The sequence below is a fragment of the Musca autumnalis genome, unplaced genomic scaffold, assembly GCF_047663935.1.
Source record: "Musca autumnalis isolate F117 unplaced genomic scaffold, ASM4766393v1 scaffold_1, whole genome shotgun sequence".
NCBI classification, from domain to species: domain Eukaryota; kingdom Metazoa; phylum Arthropoda; class Insecta; order Diptera; family Muscidae; genus Musca; species Musca autumnalis.
In genome coordinates this window covers 7,633,453-7,647,882 of record NW_027411644.1, presented here as the reverse complement: position 1 = coordinate 7,647,882, position 14,430 = coordinate 7,633,453, and the positions used below count along the sequence as shown (strand labels likewise).

The following is a 14,430-nucleotide window of genomic DNA, read 5'->3' as shown; positions in this document are numbered from 1 at the left end:
TCGGCAAAGCCGACTGATACTTTTTTACTTGTTAAATGGTGAACCTCAACTTCAACGATTGTAAAACTTTTTTGAATATTACCATATACCCTCCTTAGCATAAATGCTGAGGGTATAAATATGATGCAGGGATACGAGGTTGTCATAACGCTAATATATATTCTTGATCAGGATAAAATTCTAAGACGATCTAGCCTTGTCCATCTGCCCGTCTGTTGTAATCACTCAAGCGTCCGCAATAATTGAGTGTCTTTTTTCATAGGCAGGTCAAGGTTGAAGATCGGCCATATAAGGAATTTTTGAGAATTTTAGCTTAATTTTTGACCGAACTAGCTGTAATTTGACAAAAATCATCAACTGTTTTGCTAAAGCCCCCATATAACGATACCCCCGATTTTCCGTATTTTGAGGATTTTAGTTTCAATTTTTAACCGAACTAGCTGTAATTTGACACTTGAGGTTTTTATGGATCTTCTCTACCAAAATCGTCAACATGCTTCCATTTTTTGGTATAGCCCCTATAAAACGGTACATCGAAATTTTGGGTATTTTAAGGATTTTAGCTATAATTTTTAAAGGAACTAGCTGTAATTTGACATTTGAAGTCCTCAGAGGTCCCGAAACACCGAAAAAAATCGTCCACATAGGTCCATATTTTGGTATATCCCACATATAAAGGTATCAACAGATTGAAGACATTTTTAGGTTCATTTTTTACTTAATTTAGACATTTGGGCTATAGTAGTCTTTGTAGACTGTGTTGATTAGGACTGTCAGAGGAAAACGTATGCCCTAGTTTTTGATACCTATAAATCATGCGGAAAACTTCTAAAACTACTTTTGTCCCCTACGAAAATGATATTTATTTTTAAGGCTAGGGATCTGTTCTAAGCCCATATGAATACGTAACCTCTCCAGTTATTGTTTTTTTTATAGGCAAAGGCTGCGGGTATATCTCCATCGGCAAAACTGACAGATACTTTTTTACACATAGTTCTTTATTCCTAAAAGGGAAACCAATTCATAGAAACACCCATCACAGTTGTTTGTTTTCATAACCATGTTGATTTATTGGGATCTGTTACAGTGGGTGGCACAAAAATATTCTCTTGATTTTCCTGAATCGATGGGCTTGGGATATTAAAAACTGGGTATTTCGGGGAAAACGTTTTATCGCCATAGTCATGTTTTGCAGGATCAGCCAGTTGGGCTTGTGGCATATGCACGGCCTCCTCGAAACTTGGAGGAGCTGTAAAGCAATAAAACAATTATTCAAAACTACCGAAACAAGCGTCTTTATTCCAAAATACTTACGAATACTATCATTAACGGCCCATGGTTGATCATTTGCATTATCAACTTCATCAGAATCGCCTCCACCTCCGCTGAAGGATCTTCCATTTTGTAAAGCCATTGGTTGTTGTTGAATAACACTCATTAACGGTACATTGCCAATTGTCACCGGGATGTGTATCACTTGTGTGGGATAGAAAAAACCCTTCATTTTGGCCTCGACTTCAATGCGATAAGCAACTTGTACTATTTGGCATAAATTGAAACATGTTGGAGGTGTAGCGGGTACGGGGAGCAAATAATTAAATTGTTTTTTACACAAGATCGGCACAGGATCACCCTTTAATTTCGACACTGTCATGCACTCATTTACTGCTCTTACAAGTGGTCTCTGACTATACAAACACACCAACATAACCAAACGAACACAGATTTCGGTAATTTCAACTTTGGTATCATTGCTTGCAACAATACTAATGGGTATCAATTGCCCCGGAACATAGCCCGATTGTGGAAGATGAATTTGCAATTGTAAGGGGTCTGTTTTCATGGGTCCACAGCAGAAAACTTTGGACATTCTATTGTCAACGGGCATCTGAAATAAGAGAAATGTTAATAAATATCACTGCGTGTAATTTTTGGGTCATGGAAAATTAACCACACTCTGAAATTGCAGAGAGATAGAAAACAAACAAGTAAGAACGGGCGAACTTTTTGTGCCCTCCACCATGAAGTGTATTGAAGTAAATATGAACAAATATCAAGTACTAAGCTCTTCATCTAAGTTAAGTCTTATTCCTTGGAGGAGAATAATATTTCAACTGATGATAATCACTTTATTCTGAAAATTTTCTGTGTGTAGGTTTTCTACCCACCGTGAGTGCGCTTCTATGGGGGCTACATGAAGACCTATGTACATATACCCACAAATTTCTGGTAGAAAGTTTTATACCTCTAACGAAGACTAAAGACGTAGGGGATGGAAGATACCAAGGAACGGTCCTGACCGGTTTTAACATGGCAAAGCCCTCTTTCATCTCAAGTGGACACTGACCTCCCCGTGGTGTCACCTGGGGAACTGCCTTTAACATCCGTTAAAGGTAGTGAGCTAATATGTGCCGCGCGTTCACCTATAAGAACGTTAAAAACTTGGGTTTGGGCGTTGGGTTAGTAACAAAAAGAAAAAACAGCCTACTATGGAAAAACAAAAGAAGAGAAAAACGAAGCCCTCTAAAGTTGACGAACCCCGCAAACGTTTTAAGTACCATGATCTGCGAATCTGCACCTGGAATGTTCGCACTCTTTATAGAGAAGGTGCAGTCTTCGCATTGGCACACGTGCTTGAAAAGTACAAGGCCGATATTAGTGCCATACAGGAAATACGATGGATTGGGAAAGGCGTCACAACAACACCTAAAGGTGACGCTCTGTATTATAGCTGCCACGACGTAAAGCATAAGTTTGGTTGCGGATTCGTAGTTATTCGGAGACTAAAACATCTGGTATCCAACTTCACCCCAGTGAATGAAAGACTCGAATAAAAGCTAAATTCTTCAACATCAGCTTTGCGCTCATGGTCCCACTGAAGAGAAGGACGAACAGACCAAAGATATATTTTACGAGCGCTTAGAAGAAACATATGACCGTTGCTCTGCCCATGACATTAAAATCATTCTAGGCGATTTTGATGCCAATATTGGAAAGGAGGATATCTTTGGCCCAACAGTCGGGAAATTCAGTCTCCACAGTGAAATATCTGACAATGGTATGAGGCTGATAGACTTTGCAGCTGCAAAAAACATGGTATCATCTCGATATTCATAAGGGAACCTGGCTGTCTCCAGATCAAAGAACAAGTAATCAAATTGATCATGTTGTGATAGATGGAAGACATTCATCGAGCGTGTTGGATGCACGATCGTTCGGAGGCGCAAACATTGATTCGGACCACTACCTTGTTGCAGCAAAGGTACGTACCCGTCTAAACGTTGCAAATAAAGCACGAACAGACACAACGCGGTAGTTGGACATCGATAGGCTGCAAACACAACATATAGCCCCAGCATATTCCACTCAACTAGCCCAATTGCTTAATGAGAGCACTCCTTGTCCCGATAACATAACAACACAATGGAAACATATTGCGCACTCCATGCAAACAGCCGCAAAATCCATACTTGAATTCCAGAGACCTCCACAAAGGAATTCATGGTATGACCAGGAGTGTAGTGCTGCTACGGAAGAGAAAAATGCGGCATATAGAGCAACGCGTAGCGCACGAGAGAAATATCGGGAGAAAAGGAGAGAAAAGAAAAAGAGAGAAATGGAAAAGCGGGAGTGTGAAAAGGTCGAAATGTACAGGAGCCAGAATGAAGTCCGAAAATTCTACCATCAAACAGATGGGTTTGGTACAGGCACATCCTCCTGTAGAGACCAGCAAGGGAATCTGGTAACAGATACAGATAGCGTGCTCAGGATATGGAAAGAACATTTCTCCAATCTGCTGGTATCCAATAGTAGCGAAGACGATGATACCACAGATTCAATCCCAGAAGATGGTATAGAATGTATACCGCCCGGCCAAGATGAGGTAAAAACAGCAATCAACCGGCTGAAGAATAATAAAGCAGGAGGAGCCGATGGTTTACCGGCCGAGCTGTTTAAAACCGGAGGCGATGCGCTGATATGGAGTATGCATCAGCTAGTTAGCACCATTCTGACGAAGTAATTGGACCATACCAATGTGGCTTTAGACTTGACAAGTCCACCATTGACCAGATATTTACCCTGCGGCAAATCCTGGAGAAGACCCAAGAGATGCAGATCGACACATTTCACCTTTTTGTCGACTATAAAGCAGCATTCAACAGTCCCCTTCGATAAAAGGTATTCCACGCAATGTCTGAATTTGGTATCCCTGCAAAACTCATCCGGCTTTGTATTAAGATTAGTTAATCTTTATAGGGCATACTTTAAAAAGAAGGTTGACTCTATACATTAACTGCGGAGTCACTAATTTAAACTAGCACCAAAAACAAGTATTTTGGGCAAATTCGAGTTTTATTTAACGCATATTCAATGAAAATGACGCGTTTTATTAATACAGGAAAAAGTTCTTCTTGCAAAATCTTGTAAGCCGCCACACATAATGTACCAAGCTTTACATACCTTCAATAACGGTGTATCATAATTTAAATCCATAACTTTGAGGACAGTAAAACCTCTTGTAAATGACTGATCAAACTTCCATGGTCTCACCAGATCAATCTGGATAAGGTAACGTATGTGTCCCCGCACTCCCTCAAACGATGAAGGGCATGTGGTAGGTATGTGACATGCAAAGCTAAAACTATGTACCCCAGGTTCAATGATAACAGGAGTATCTGGAAAATAAATAAATCAAAATCAGAAAATCTATTTTTTGTGATAGTAAAATTGCTTGGCATACCTGACGAGGGTTGACTTAAGAGCTGCGTTACCGAATTTATATAATCAATATGTCCACTGTAGTGGGTTTTCTTGTCGCGGGTACCTTTTTCAGACCACCAAGTGTGGGCATATCCATTAATTTTCAATACCACAGCTAAATATCAATCAATAAATTATAAACCGATTAACTTTTTGCGTGCAATTGGCAAAGATGAGTCATAGGTTTTTTACATTCCCCTTATCGTATTTTGTTTTACCTTTAACTTGTTTCGCTTTGTCGGCGGACAAAATAATTTTTCCTGTCAATACTTGGCCGGCAAAAAAACATCCTTGGGGATTATTTTCAAATTGTATGTCGCAAGTAACAACCATTGTTTTTAGTTTTTGAAATATTTTCGGTATTTTATCCAATAACCAGAATCGAGTAATTAACAGTCTCACTCACACAAAACAAAAACCAAACTAAACGGGGTTAACATCGGCTAATGACTGTATTGATTTACCCTCTACCACGAAGTGGAACTTCGAACAAATGTTATTCCAAAACTTTGGTAAACAATCAATGCAAAAAGTCCCCACTCCATATTATCACAAAATTTTTTATCAACTCCTGATAATAATGAACATGCGTTCACTCTCTTTTGCAAATAATAAATACCTTCTAAAGAGCGAAGCGGCTAATTTAAAAACTGAGAAGTTCCACGTTTCAGCTTCTGTGTATTTTTATGTGCGTCTTTCTTTTCTATTTTCTTTTTTTTAATAAAAATAGATTTTTGTGTAATTTGTTTCTTATCAGTTGTAACATGAACTTGAATTTAGTTTGTCGAACTTTTGGATACAATTTGTGAACGATAAGACTTTTGCTGTTTGAAAATAACATGTGTGTCCCTGCTCTTGTTATAAGAGGTTATAAAATAGTGTGTGTGTTTCCAAATAAAATTATAATTCTATGGTTAGGGGTTAATATTTGCCAGTCATTTCTTCCAGAAACACAATACTGATCAAAATCTGTAGGATAAGTCCTGAAACATTTTATTTGACACAAATAGTGGTTGTTTTCAAATGCTGCTGTTTATAATATAGCTTAGTGTTTTGATTATATGTTTCTTAAAAACTTAAATTATAATAAACCTTACAATTCTGAAAGAAATAATTCCGTATAGAGATGGGAAATGGGTAAATACCCAAATGGTAAATGGGTCAATTGGGTACAAATGGGTAAATACCCAGGTATTAACCCAAATTGTGGGTATAAACTACAGAAACTAAAATCATGAAATTAGAAGCGAAAACGCAGTGTTTTAGCAAATTTTGACTAACTATGAATAAAATTAACGTTTCAAATTTTGTCCATATTTTGGTAAATCTCTCATATATTGTGACATAATATTTTTGGTATTTGACAACTTTTAGCAGCAGTAGTTCTTCTTGCAGAAAATTATAAATGCTGGATCGAAGTCCAAACTTTATAATATATCAGGTGGATTAACCCACGATTTGAGTGGATAATCTTGAGATGTAAGTTCTCCTCGAAAAAGTTATAATTGTTGCATTCTTCGCTAACTGTATCGTACAAGCAACTCCAACGACCGATTTGACGTATAAGAAGTTTAGTCCGCGTAGTTTTACCGCTTTTCTGGTATTCTTTTTGATTTTCTGTCTGACAGAAAAATAAAATTTTGATTTCAAAATAAAACTTTATTTACCTAAATAAAAACCCCAAAAAGGGATTTTTTTGGTATTTACCCAAGTTTTGGGTAAATACCGGGTAGAATCCCATCTATAATTCCGTAAACAATTTGGTATTTTTCACTTGAAAGAAAATTAAGACATATTACAAAACATACACACACATTTTTTAAGCGTTTTATTAAATTATAATAAACCTTACAATTCTGAAAGCAATAATTCTGTAAACAGTTTGGAATTTTTGATTTTGCAGAAAACTAAGGCATTTAAAAAAAACATACATACACATTTGTTTAAGCGTTTTACAAATGACACACGGTGGATCCCTTTGTATGAAGAAAGTGTCCGAAAATATTTCCAGTGTAAATATCAAGCTAAGATTGTTTTAAGAAGCCATAAGCGTAGCATTCTCCCATGTTCCCCTCTTTAAGGAGTATACGGTATGAATTGTTTTATGTTGTTAATCTTATATATGGGGAATTCCAAGTGAAATCGGACAGTTCGGAGAAAAGTAATTTTTGATTTCAATTGTTTTTGGTTCAATTAATGCTCCTAGCCAACAGAACATTTTAGTATATTTTAAAAATTTTTTTTGACCAACGGTACAGAATTATCTCCTATTGAAATTATCACATTTTTAAAGAACTATGTCCAAATAAATACTCATAACTTCTTTAATATTGGTCCAAATGGGACCATCTTTTTTTGAATTGTCTGTTTTTTCATCAGCTATCGAAAGAAATACTTAAAAGAGAAATGCACAGTGGGCTTCAATGCAATTTTCGGGATTTAATATTTAAAATCAATTTTTAAATATGATTGTACCCTTCGATTTTTTCAAAAAAAATTATATGTTAAACTACGTTCAATTACAAAAATTTTAAGTTCTAAATCGTAATGGGATTCAAATAAATACTATTTTTTTCGAATTTTTTAAAATTTTTCAATACAATTTTTCCTTTATACCCGTGTGAAACATTTGCTATTTTACCAAAACAATACAAAATTAAATTTTTTACATTGGTTTTGTTGTTTTATTTAGAAATTTATCTTAAACATCTTATTTCTTTCGATAGCTGATGAAAAAACAAACAATTCAAAAAAAAGATGGTCCCATTTGGACCAATATTAAAAAAGTTATGAGTATTCATTTGAAATAGTTCTTTAAAAATGTGATAATTTCAATAGGCGATATCTCTGTACCGTTGGTCAAAAAAAAATTTTAAAATATACTAAAATGTTCTGTTGGCTAGGAGCATTAATTGAACCAAAAACAATTGAAATCAAAAATTACTTTTCTCCGAACTGTCCGATTTCACTTGGAATTCCCCATATAAAAGACAATGTATGTATGTTAGTAGGTTTGTTTGTATGTTCCGTATAGACTCAAAAACGGCTGAACCGATATTCTCAGGGTATGTACAGGGAACACCCGTGGTAAAAAAGGCTATATATTTTGTTGAATTTCGGTGGGGCGGGGCACCTCCCCTATGCCCGATTTTTTAAAAACGCCCCTCTCCGAACCACCCTGCTCCGAACTTTTTTAAATAAATTTCAGAGAATATACAGGGAAGACCTGTGGTGTAAATAGGCTATATTTTTTTGTTGAATTTCGGAGGGGGCGGGGTACCTTCCCAATGCCCTATTTTATAAAAACGCTATTTTAGCAAAACTGACGAACGTATCGGTGAGAAAGTTAATTTGCGAGGCAATAGTGATTATGTTTCCGACTCATTTTGGGGTCTAAAGACCCGACCACGACCACTTTTTAAATATCTTATATCTTTGAAACTACTGAGTCGATTTTCATCAAAGTTTCTGAGAATGTACCGGGATAATCCTGGTGAAAATAGGCTGCATATCCCCTGATGAAAATAAGCTATATATTTTGTGGAATTTAGGCGGAGCGGGGTTTGAAAATTAATTCGATAGACAATGGTGGTTGTGTCTCAGACCCGAGACACTTATTTGTGGCCGTAAGACCCGACAACGCCCACTTTTTTTAAATAACTAACTACTAGACCAAAAGAGGTTTCAGACTTTCGTGTCACCTTTCGTGTGACCTCTTCAACATCGTGCTAGAAAAGGTTATACGAGAGGCAAACGTCAAAAGAAGTGGCACAATCTACACCAATAGTCACATGTTACTTGCTTATGCTGATGATATAGACATCATGGGTCGATCAGTAAAAGAAGTAACTGATACCTTTATAAAGGTCGAAGGAGAATCTGCTGAAGTGGGTCTGGCGGTAAACGGTGAGAAGACCAAGTTGATGGTGTCGACGCGCAATGCGTCCATTGAGCTCGGACCGACTGTGGAAGTTGGTTCCTATAATATTGAGGTAGTAAAAGAATTCGTCTACCTCGGTACCTCCGTAAACACAACAAACGACATCAGTTGTGAAATAAAAAGAAGAATTGTATTGGCCAATAGATGCTACTTTGGTTTAAGTAAGCAGTTTAAAAACAAAGCCACATCTCGTCAAACAAAAATAACGCTCTACAAAACACTGATACTACCCGTGCTGATGTATGGCTCCAAAGCCTGGGTACTTGCGCAAGCAGACATGGCAGTGCTTGGTGTGTTTGAGAGAAAAATTCTTCGAAAGATCTACGGACCAATCTGCGTTGACGGTGAATATCGATGTCACATGAACCACGAGCTGTATCTGCTATACAACGACATCAATATTGTTAAACGTATCGAGATGCAGCGATTGCGTTGGCTAGGCCATATCATAAGAATGAGCGATGATGAACCCGCTAAAAAGGCGTATGAATACATGCCACATGGCGGTGCACGCAGAATTGGCAGGCCAAGGAATAGATGGCGCAAACAAGTGGATGATGAGATGAAAAGGCGCGGTATTCCAGAGTGCAAAGCAACAAATAGAGAGGAATGGAGATCTCTTCTTAGTTCGGCCTATAGAACAAATGTTCTGTAATGGGCCAGCTAAGTAAGTAAGTAAGACCGATTTCCATGTTATTTTCAGATGATGTACTGGGATGGAACTTGGTGGAAAAAGGATATATATTTTGTTCAATTTCGGAGGAGAGGGTTATGCCCTGCGCCTTATTTTGTAAAATTCGCTATATATGTAAAACTTACGAACCATAAGACCTAACCACTCCCACTTTCTTAAATATGTTACAAATCATTGGGAATACCAGATATTATTCATAACGAAGCTTTGGTCTTTTTGGAAAGAAAATGTTTAAATTAGAAGGCAACATATCGATAGATATAGCTTCATCCCTGGACATCCATTTGAATGAAGGGCACACATGCAATATTAAATAGAAGTTATCATCTGAAACGAATGTACGTTGGCACAAAAAATTCCCTAGAAGCTTTAGATCGATTCTTGAAGGATTTGAGAAGATTTCAGACAAGCACATCCAGTTATACTATTGCAGCAGATAAAATAAATGTATGCCTCAAGTCATCAGTTTTTGGAGGTATGTTAAAATTGCATATCGCCAAAAACATTTCTGAAGATTTTTTTAATTTATAGTCACTAATTAGCGATGCAAGAAAAATATAATTGATGATTTAATAAAAAGTAACATAAAACAATGGCCAGCAACGCGACCGGGTCAGCTAGTACTTAAAAATATAAATAAATACCAAAAACCAACCTATTTAGCGGGTTAAATAGATAAACATTTTTGTCTGAAAATTGGTAACATTTTTAATATAGATATTTTAGCGTTCTTCCTGAAATACACGCACAACCCTCGGCAGTCATATTTGGAATAAGAATTCTTGATCGTTCCGTTGATGTCAACTATGTTAATGTATGTGGTTATATTAATACAGGATAATCTTAAACTTATTACTAGACATCGGATTTTTGCATATTTTTCAAATTTCAACCAAATGTAACTACGTTATTATATAGAATTATATCGTTCCAATAATATAAATTCAATGTCATATTGAAAATTATCAACAATTCGTACAAAGCCCCATCTTCTATTGTTTGGTAAACGAATTATTTGCATTATAATTTTAAAAAATATGCAAACATCCGATGTCTTCTTATGACCTATGTTGAAAAATTCTTCCCGAGTTGGGCGCTGGTAGGCGTCATGACTAAAACCTTATATCAAATTTAATTTAATTCGATCATATATAATTGGCATTAAAACCAGCAAGGAAAGGATCAAAGTCGGGCGGGGCCGACTATATGATACCATACACCACTGTGAATATGTAAAATATAAATCGGAGCTATATACAGATCTTAACCGATTTCGATATAATTTGGCACATTTCTTTCCAGACCGAATCCAGTCACACATTCCAAATATCATTGAAATCGGACTTATATAGCGTGTTTGGTGCAGGAAATACAAATGCACAAAGACATAATACCCCTTACCACAATGTGGTGTAGGGTATAAATACACCAAAAAAACACTATTACCTCCTCCTTTAAAATCCCTTACAATATATTGCAATACGTATTAGTTTTTCGATATTTTGAATATATTTACTTGCACGTAAAATGGGAGTTGTGCTCACTACAAAAAATATTAGTCAAATGTTTCGATTTTAGCAGCTATTGTTGAGAAGAACGCGATCAAGTGAAACAAAACGAATATATTTTTAAAAAGAACAATGCTTTAGAAAAATACATAACTGTGCGTGACATGTCCGTAAACTGGACTTTTGAGAAAAATGTTGAAATTTCATGAGGGAGAAATCTGTAAGAATTTATTGGTATAGTCCATATTTGAACCTGATATATGTATGGAATATACGGAATCCTCTGAAATGGATTTCGTCCAAACATACTTGGGTTCTAAAATAGAAACTATTTAATGCTGAGAGTATAAAAATTAGTCCAAAGTCTTAGCAACGATTTATTTCCATAACAATTACCAAATTACCAAAACCATTATTCTAATGATTTACTTTAATGTCGAAATTTCAAACCTTTTTGACTCCTGCATCCTTTTATATTTCTCTCTTTCCATTTTTACACTCTCCACCACAGTATGGAGGGTATATAAAGTTAAGTTTTTCCATTTGTAATGCATTGAAATAATCATTTGCGACCCTATAAAGTCTATATATTCTTGATCAGGGTAAACTTCTGAATTTAATTATGCATGTCCGTGCGTCCGTCTGTGGTAATCACTGCAGCATCCATACAAATTAAGGTAGGTAGCTGAAATTTTGGAATGCATGTTTTGTTTGCTGGCAGTTCAAGTTCGACGATAGGCTATATCGGTCCAGGTTTTGGTATAGCCCCATATAACGGAAAGCCCGATATCAGGTATTCTGGCAATTTGGCATTTAAGAAACTTCTCCACCAAAAATTGTAGACTTAGATCCACATTTTGGTATAGAGATGTTGACTATTTTATGCTACATTTTCTGGCGGAATTTGCTATAATTTGATATTTATGGTTCCCAATGATCAAGAAACGTCACCATATAAAATTATGGACATAGCTCCACGTTTTGGAATAGTGCTCTTATAACGGTACCACCCGATTTCAGGTATTTTCACGATTTTAGCTAAATTTTTCTGGTCGAACTAGAAGTAAAAAAGTATCCGTCGGCATAAAAATCAATCAAAATGTTACGAAGGCCAGATTTTGGACCCTATAGGCTGATCCGTTCGAAAGTTATCGTGCGATACAGCCACTACACATGGTGTAATAGGGGTTTTTTACATTTCGAACCATTTGCTCAGGAAGTATGGTCTTGCCCCTGAAAAAACTTGTACTATCGTAATGAGGACACCGATTACAAGTGGCTGCAACAAAAATCAAAGCGATTTGAGAGCTGGCCTTAAACTGAACTATTCCGAAATTTTGTGTGGGAGGTACCCGAAGGAGTTCGCGAGATATCGTGGGCTAAAGCCAGCCAGACGGACATTGCAAAATCGACTCCAAATTGTCTGAAACGGATTTCGTCCAAACATTCCTGTAGTGCGATTCTCTAACACATTTGTTGAGTTACCGACAAAAATCGGTAAAATTACAACGCAAAATTATGAATGAAAAGTTCAAATAAATGTTGACAACTTTCTTGCTATCGGTAGAACTTTACGACTGCTTTTTATTCGTCGCTAACTTAACGAAAAACATCGGTAAGTACCGAAATTATAAGCATTTTAATTTCACCGACAATTGTCGGTAACTCCAAAAATGTCTTAGAGAATCGCACTGCTGGTGTCTAAAGCATTATTTCGATGAAGCACATTTTGCCCGTGTGAAAATGTATATGTATAACCTCGTTAGCAAAAATACTGAGGGTAAAATTATGGACATAAGTGTTGGAAATAGTTCCACGTTTTCCAGCTTTTAGACAGAATTGTGCAAACTTAGGTATTTGTAGTTCCCAGTAGTCAAAAAACTTCCCCGCCTAAAAGTGTGGGCAACACACACTCAATATACCTACCAAACATACTTCTATATCGATTTATTTGAATTCGGTGCGGCCAACTCCCACGCGAAGTCACTGTGGAGGCTAAATTGGGTAAAAACTCGCTCAGAATATGTTTAATTTCACAAGCTCTTCTCGTCCTTGTCTACGGTCGGCGCATGCACTGAAATAAGATTGATCTTGAAGAATTTAAATATTATGCAAGTTCTCGTTTGTCTTTCATCCACAGCTGAACACATTACTTTTAAAGTTCTTGCGGGTATACGTGGATTTGGAGAATCAAGGATCTACAATCCAGAGATCAAACGCAAAAACAGACATTTATTCCGAAATTCTCTCCACAGATCCTATAAACAGTCCGAGTATGTTCGCAGCTACCGTCGGTTTATTAACTCCGCATACTTCATTGAAGGACGGAATTTGCAAAATATGCAGAGCATAACGTCTTTTGGGGTTTATAGAATTTGTTTTCAAGAATTATAAACTTGACCACAACAAATGAATTCCATAGGGATATTCGGACATTAATATATGGACTAAAAACAACAATATTTTGATGAGTATTACCTTTCCACAGAGACCTCGAAGATCTTGGAGACTTCATCAAAATATTGTCTATATTAAAAATTTTGGCGTAGATGTTTCCTGTCCATGGAGAATTTGAAAAGTCAATTAACAACTAATTCGGTGTGAAAATGTGACTAAAACTTTACCTAGTAGGACTTTCAGAAAAAATAAATTCCAAAAATTCTCATTAAAGCTCAATTTGATATATATTTTTTTAAAAGTAATAAAAACTCAAATTATCGATTTTTATATATTTTAATTTTATATATATAATTTTATATATATTTTTTCAAAATTAATAAAAACTCAAATTATCGATTTTTATATGATTTCAATAAATAATTTATTAACTGTTACTGAAATATACATATAGCTGTAGGGTGTTTATGATCTTCCATTCCATTTATTGTTGTGTTACAAATAATTCAATTTTAACGTCAAAATAAATGTATTAATAGCTGCGTGTTTCTAACAATTTTACGGCTAAACCTCATATAACACTGTAAGTTTTATAAATTATTTATAACACTTATCAAAGATATTAGTAAAGCAAAAACAATTTCATATAATAAAATATATTTACTAAATAAATATTTCCCTATGAATATTTCCCTAAAAAAATATAACGTTTTTTTTTTGTACGTAGCTCTGTTGTTTAATTTGAAATTTCTATACAAATCATTATCTACAGATGACGTTAAAGTTAATTGATCAAGTAAATGCGAATTGTTTTGCTTACAAAACAAACAACCATACACACATACACATTGTAGCAGCGGCACAACTGCTACTTCAATTATTCAAATTCAGATTTAGACATACTGTCACTTTAAGCTCTTAACCAAATACCGTTTCTCAGTAAAAAAAATCATCCATAGGCTTTATTGCTCATCAAATATAACACCTTAGCTATCAACAAAATTTTTGTGTGTAGGCCCCTTTCGGCAGAGACGACGGTGAGTAAAAAAACTCTGTACCCACACTACTATGAAATCTTATCTCATCTAAAGCGTATCATATCAACAGTTATGGATACAACTTAACAAGGT

The 14,430-nt window shown here is 35.8% G+C and overlaps 1 protein-coding gene across 1 annotated transcript; it reads right to left on the bottom strand.

Annotated features, from left to right (window-relative positions):
* Positions 1-1,045: 1,045 nt before the first annotated feature.
* On the bottom strand, positions 1,046-5,252 carry LOC141390326 (arrestin domain-containing protein 17-like). Its single transcript, XM_073963243.1, has 5 exons — positions 4,980-5,252; positions 4,742-4,876; positions 4,462-4,676; positions 1,315-1,888; positions 1,046-1,249 (listed from the first exon to the last, which is right to left on the bottom strand). The coding sequence occupies exons 1-5, from the start codon at positions 5,092-5,094 to the stop codon at positions 1,053-1,055; spliced, it is 1,236 nt and encodes a 411-aa protein (XP_073819344.1). The 5' UTR covers positions 5,095-5,252; the 3' UTR covers positions 1,046-1,052.
* Between the last annotated feature and the right edge of the window lie 9,178 nt (positions 5,253-14,430).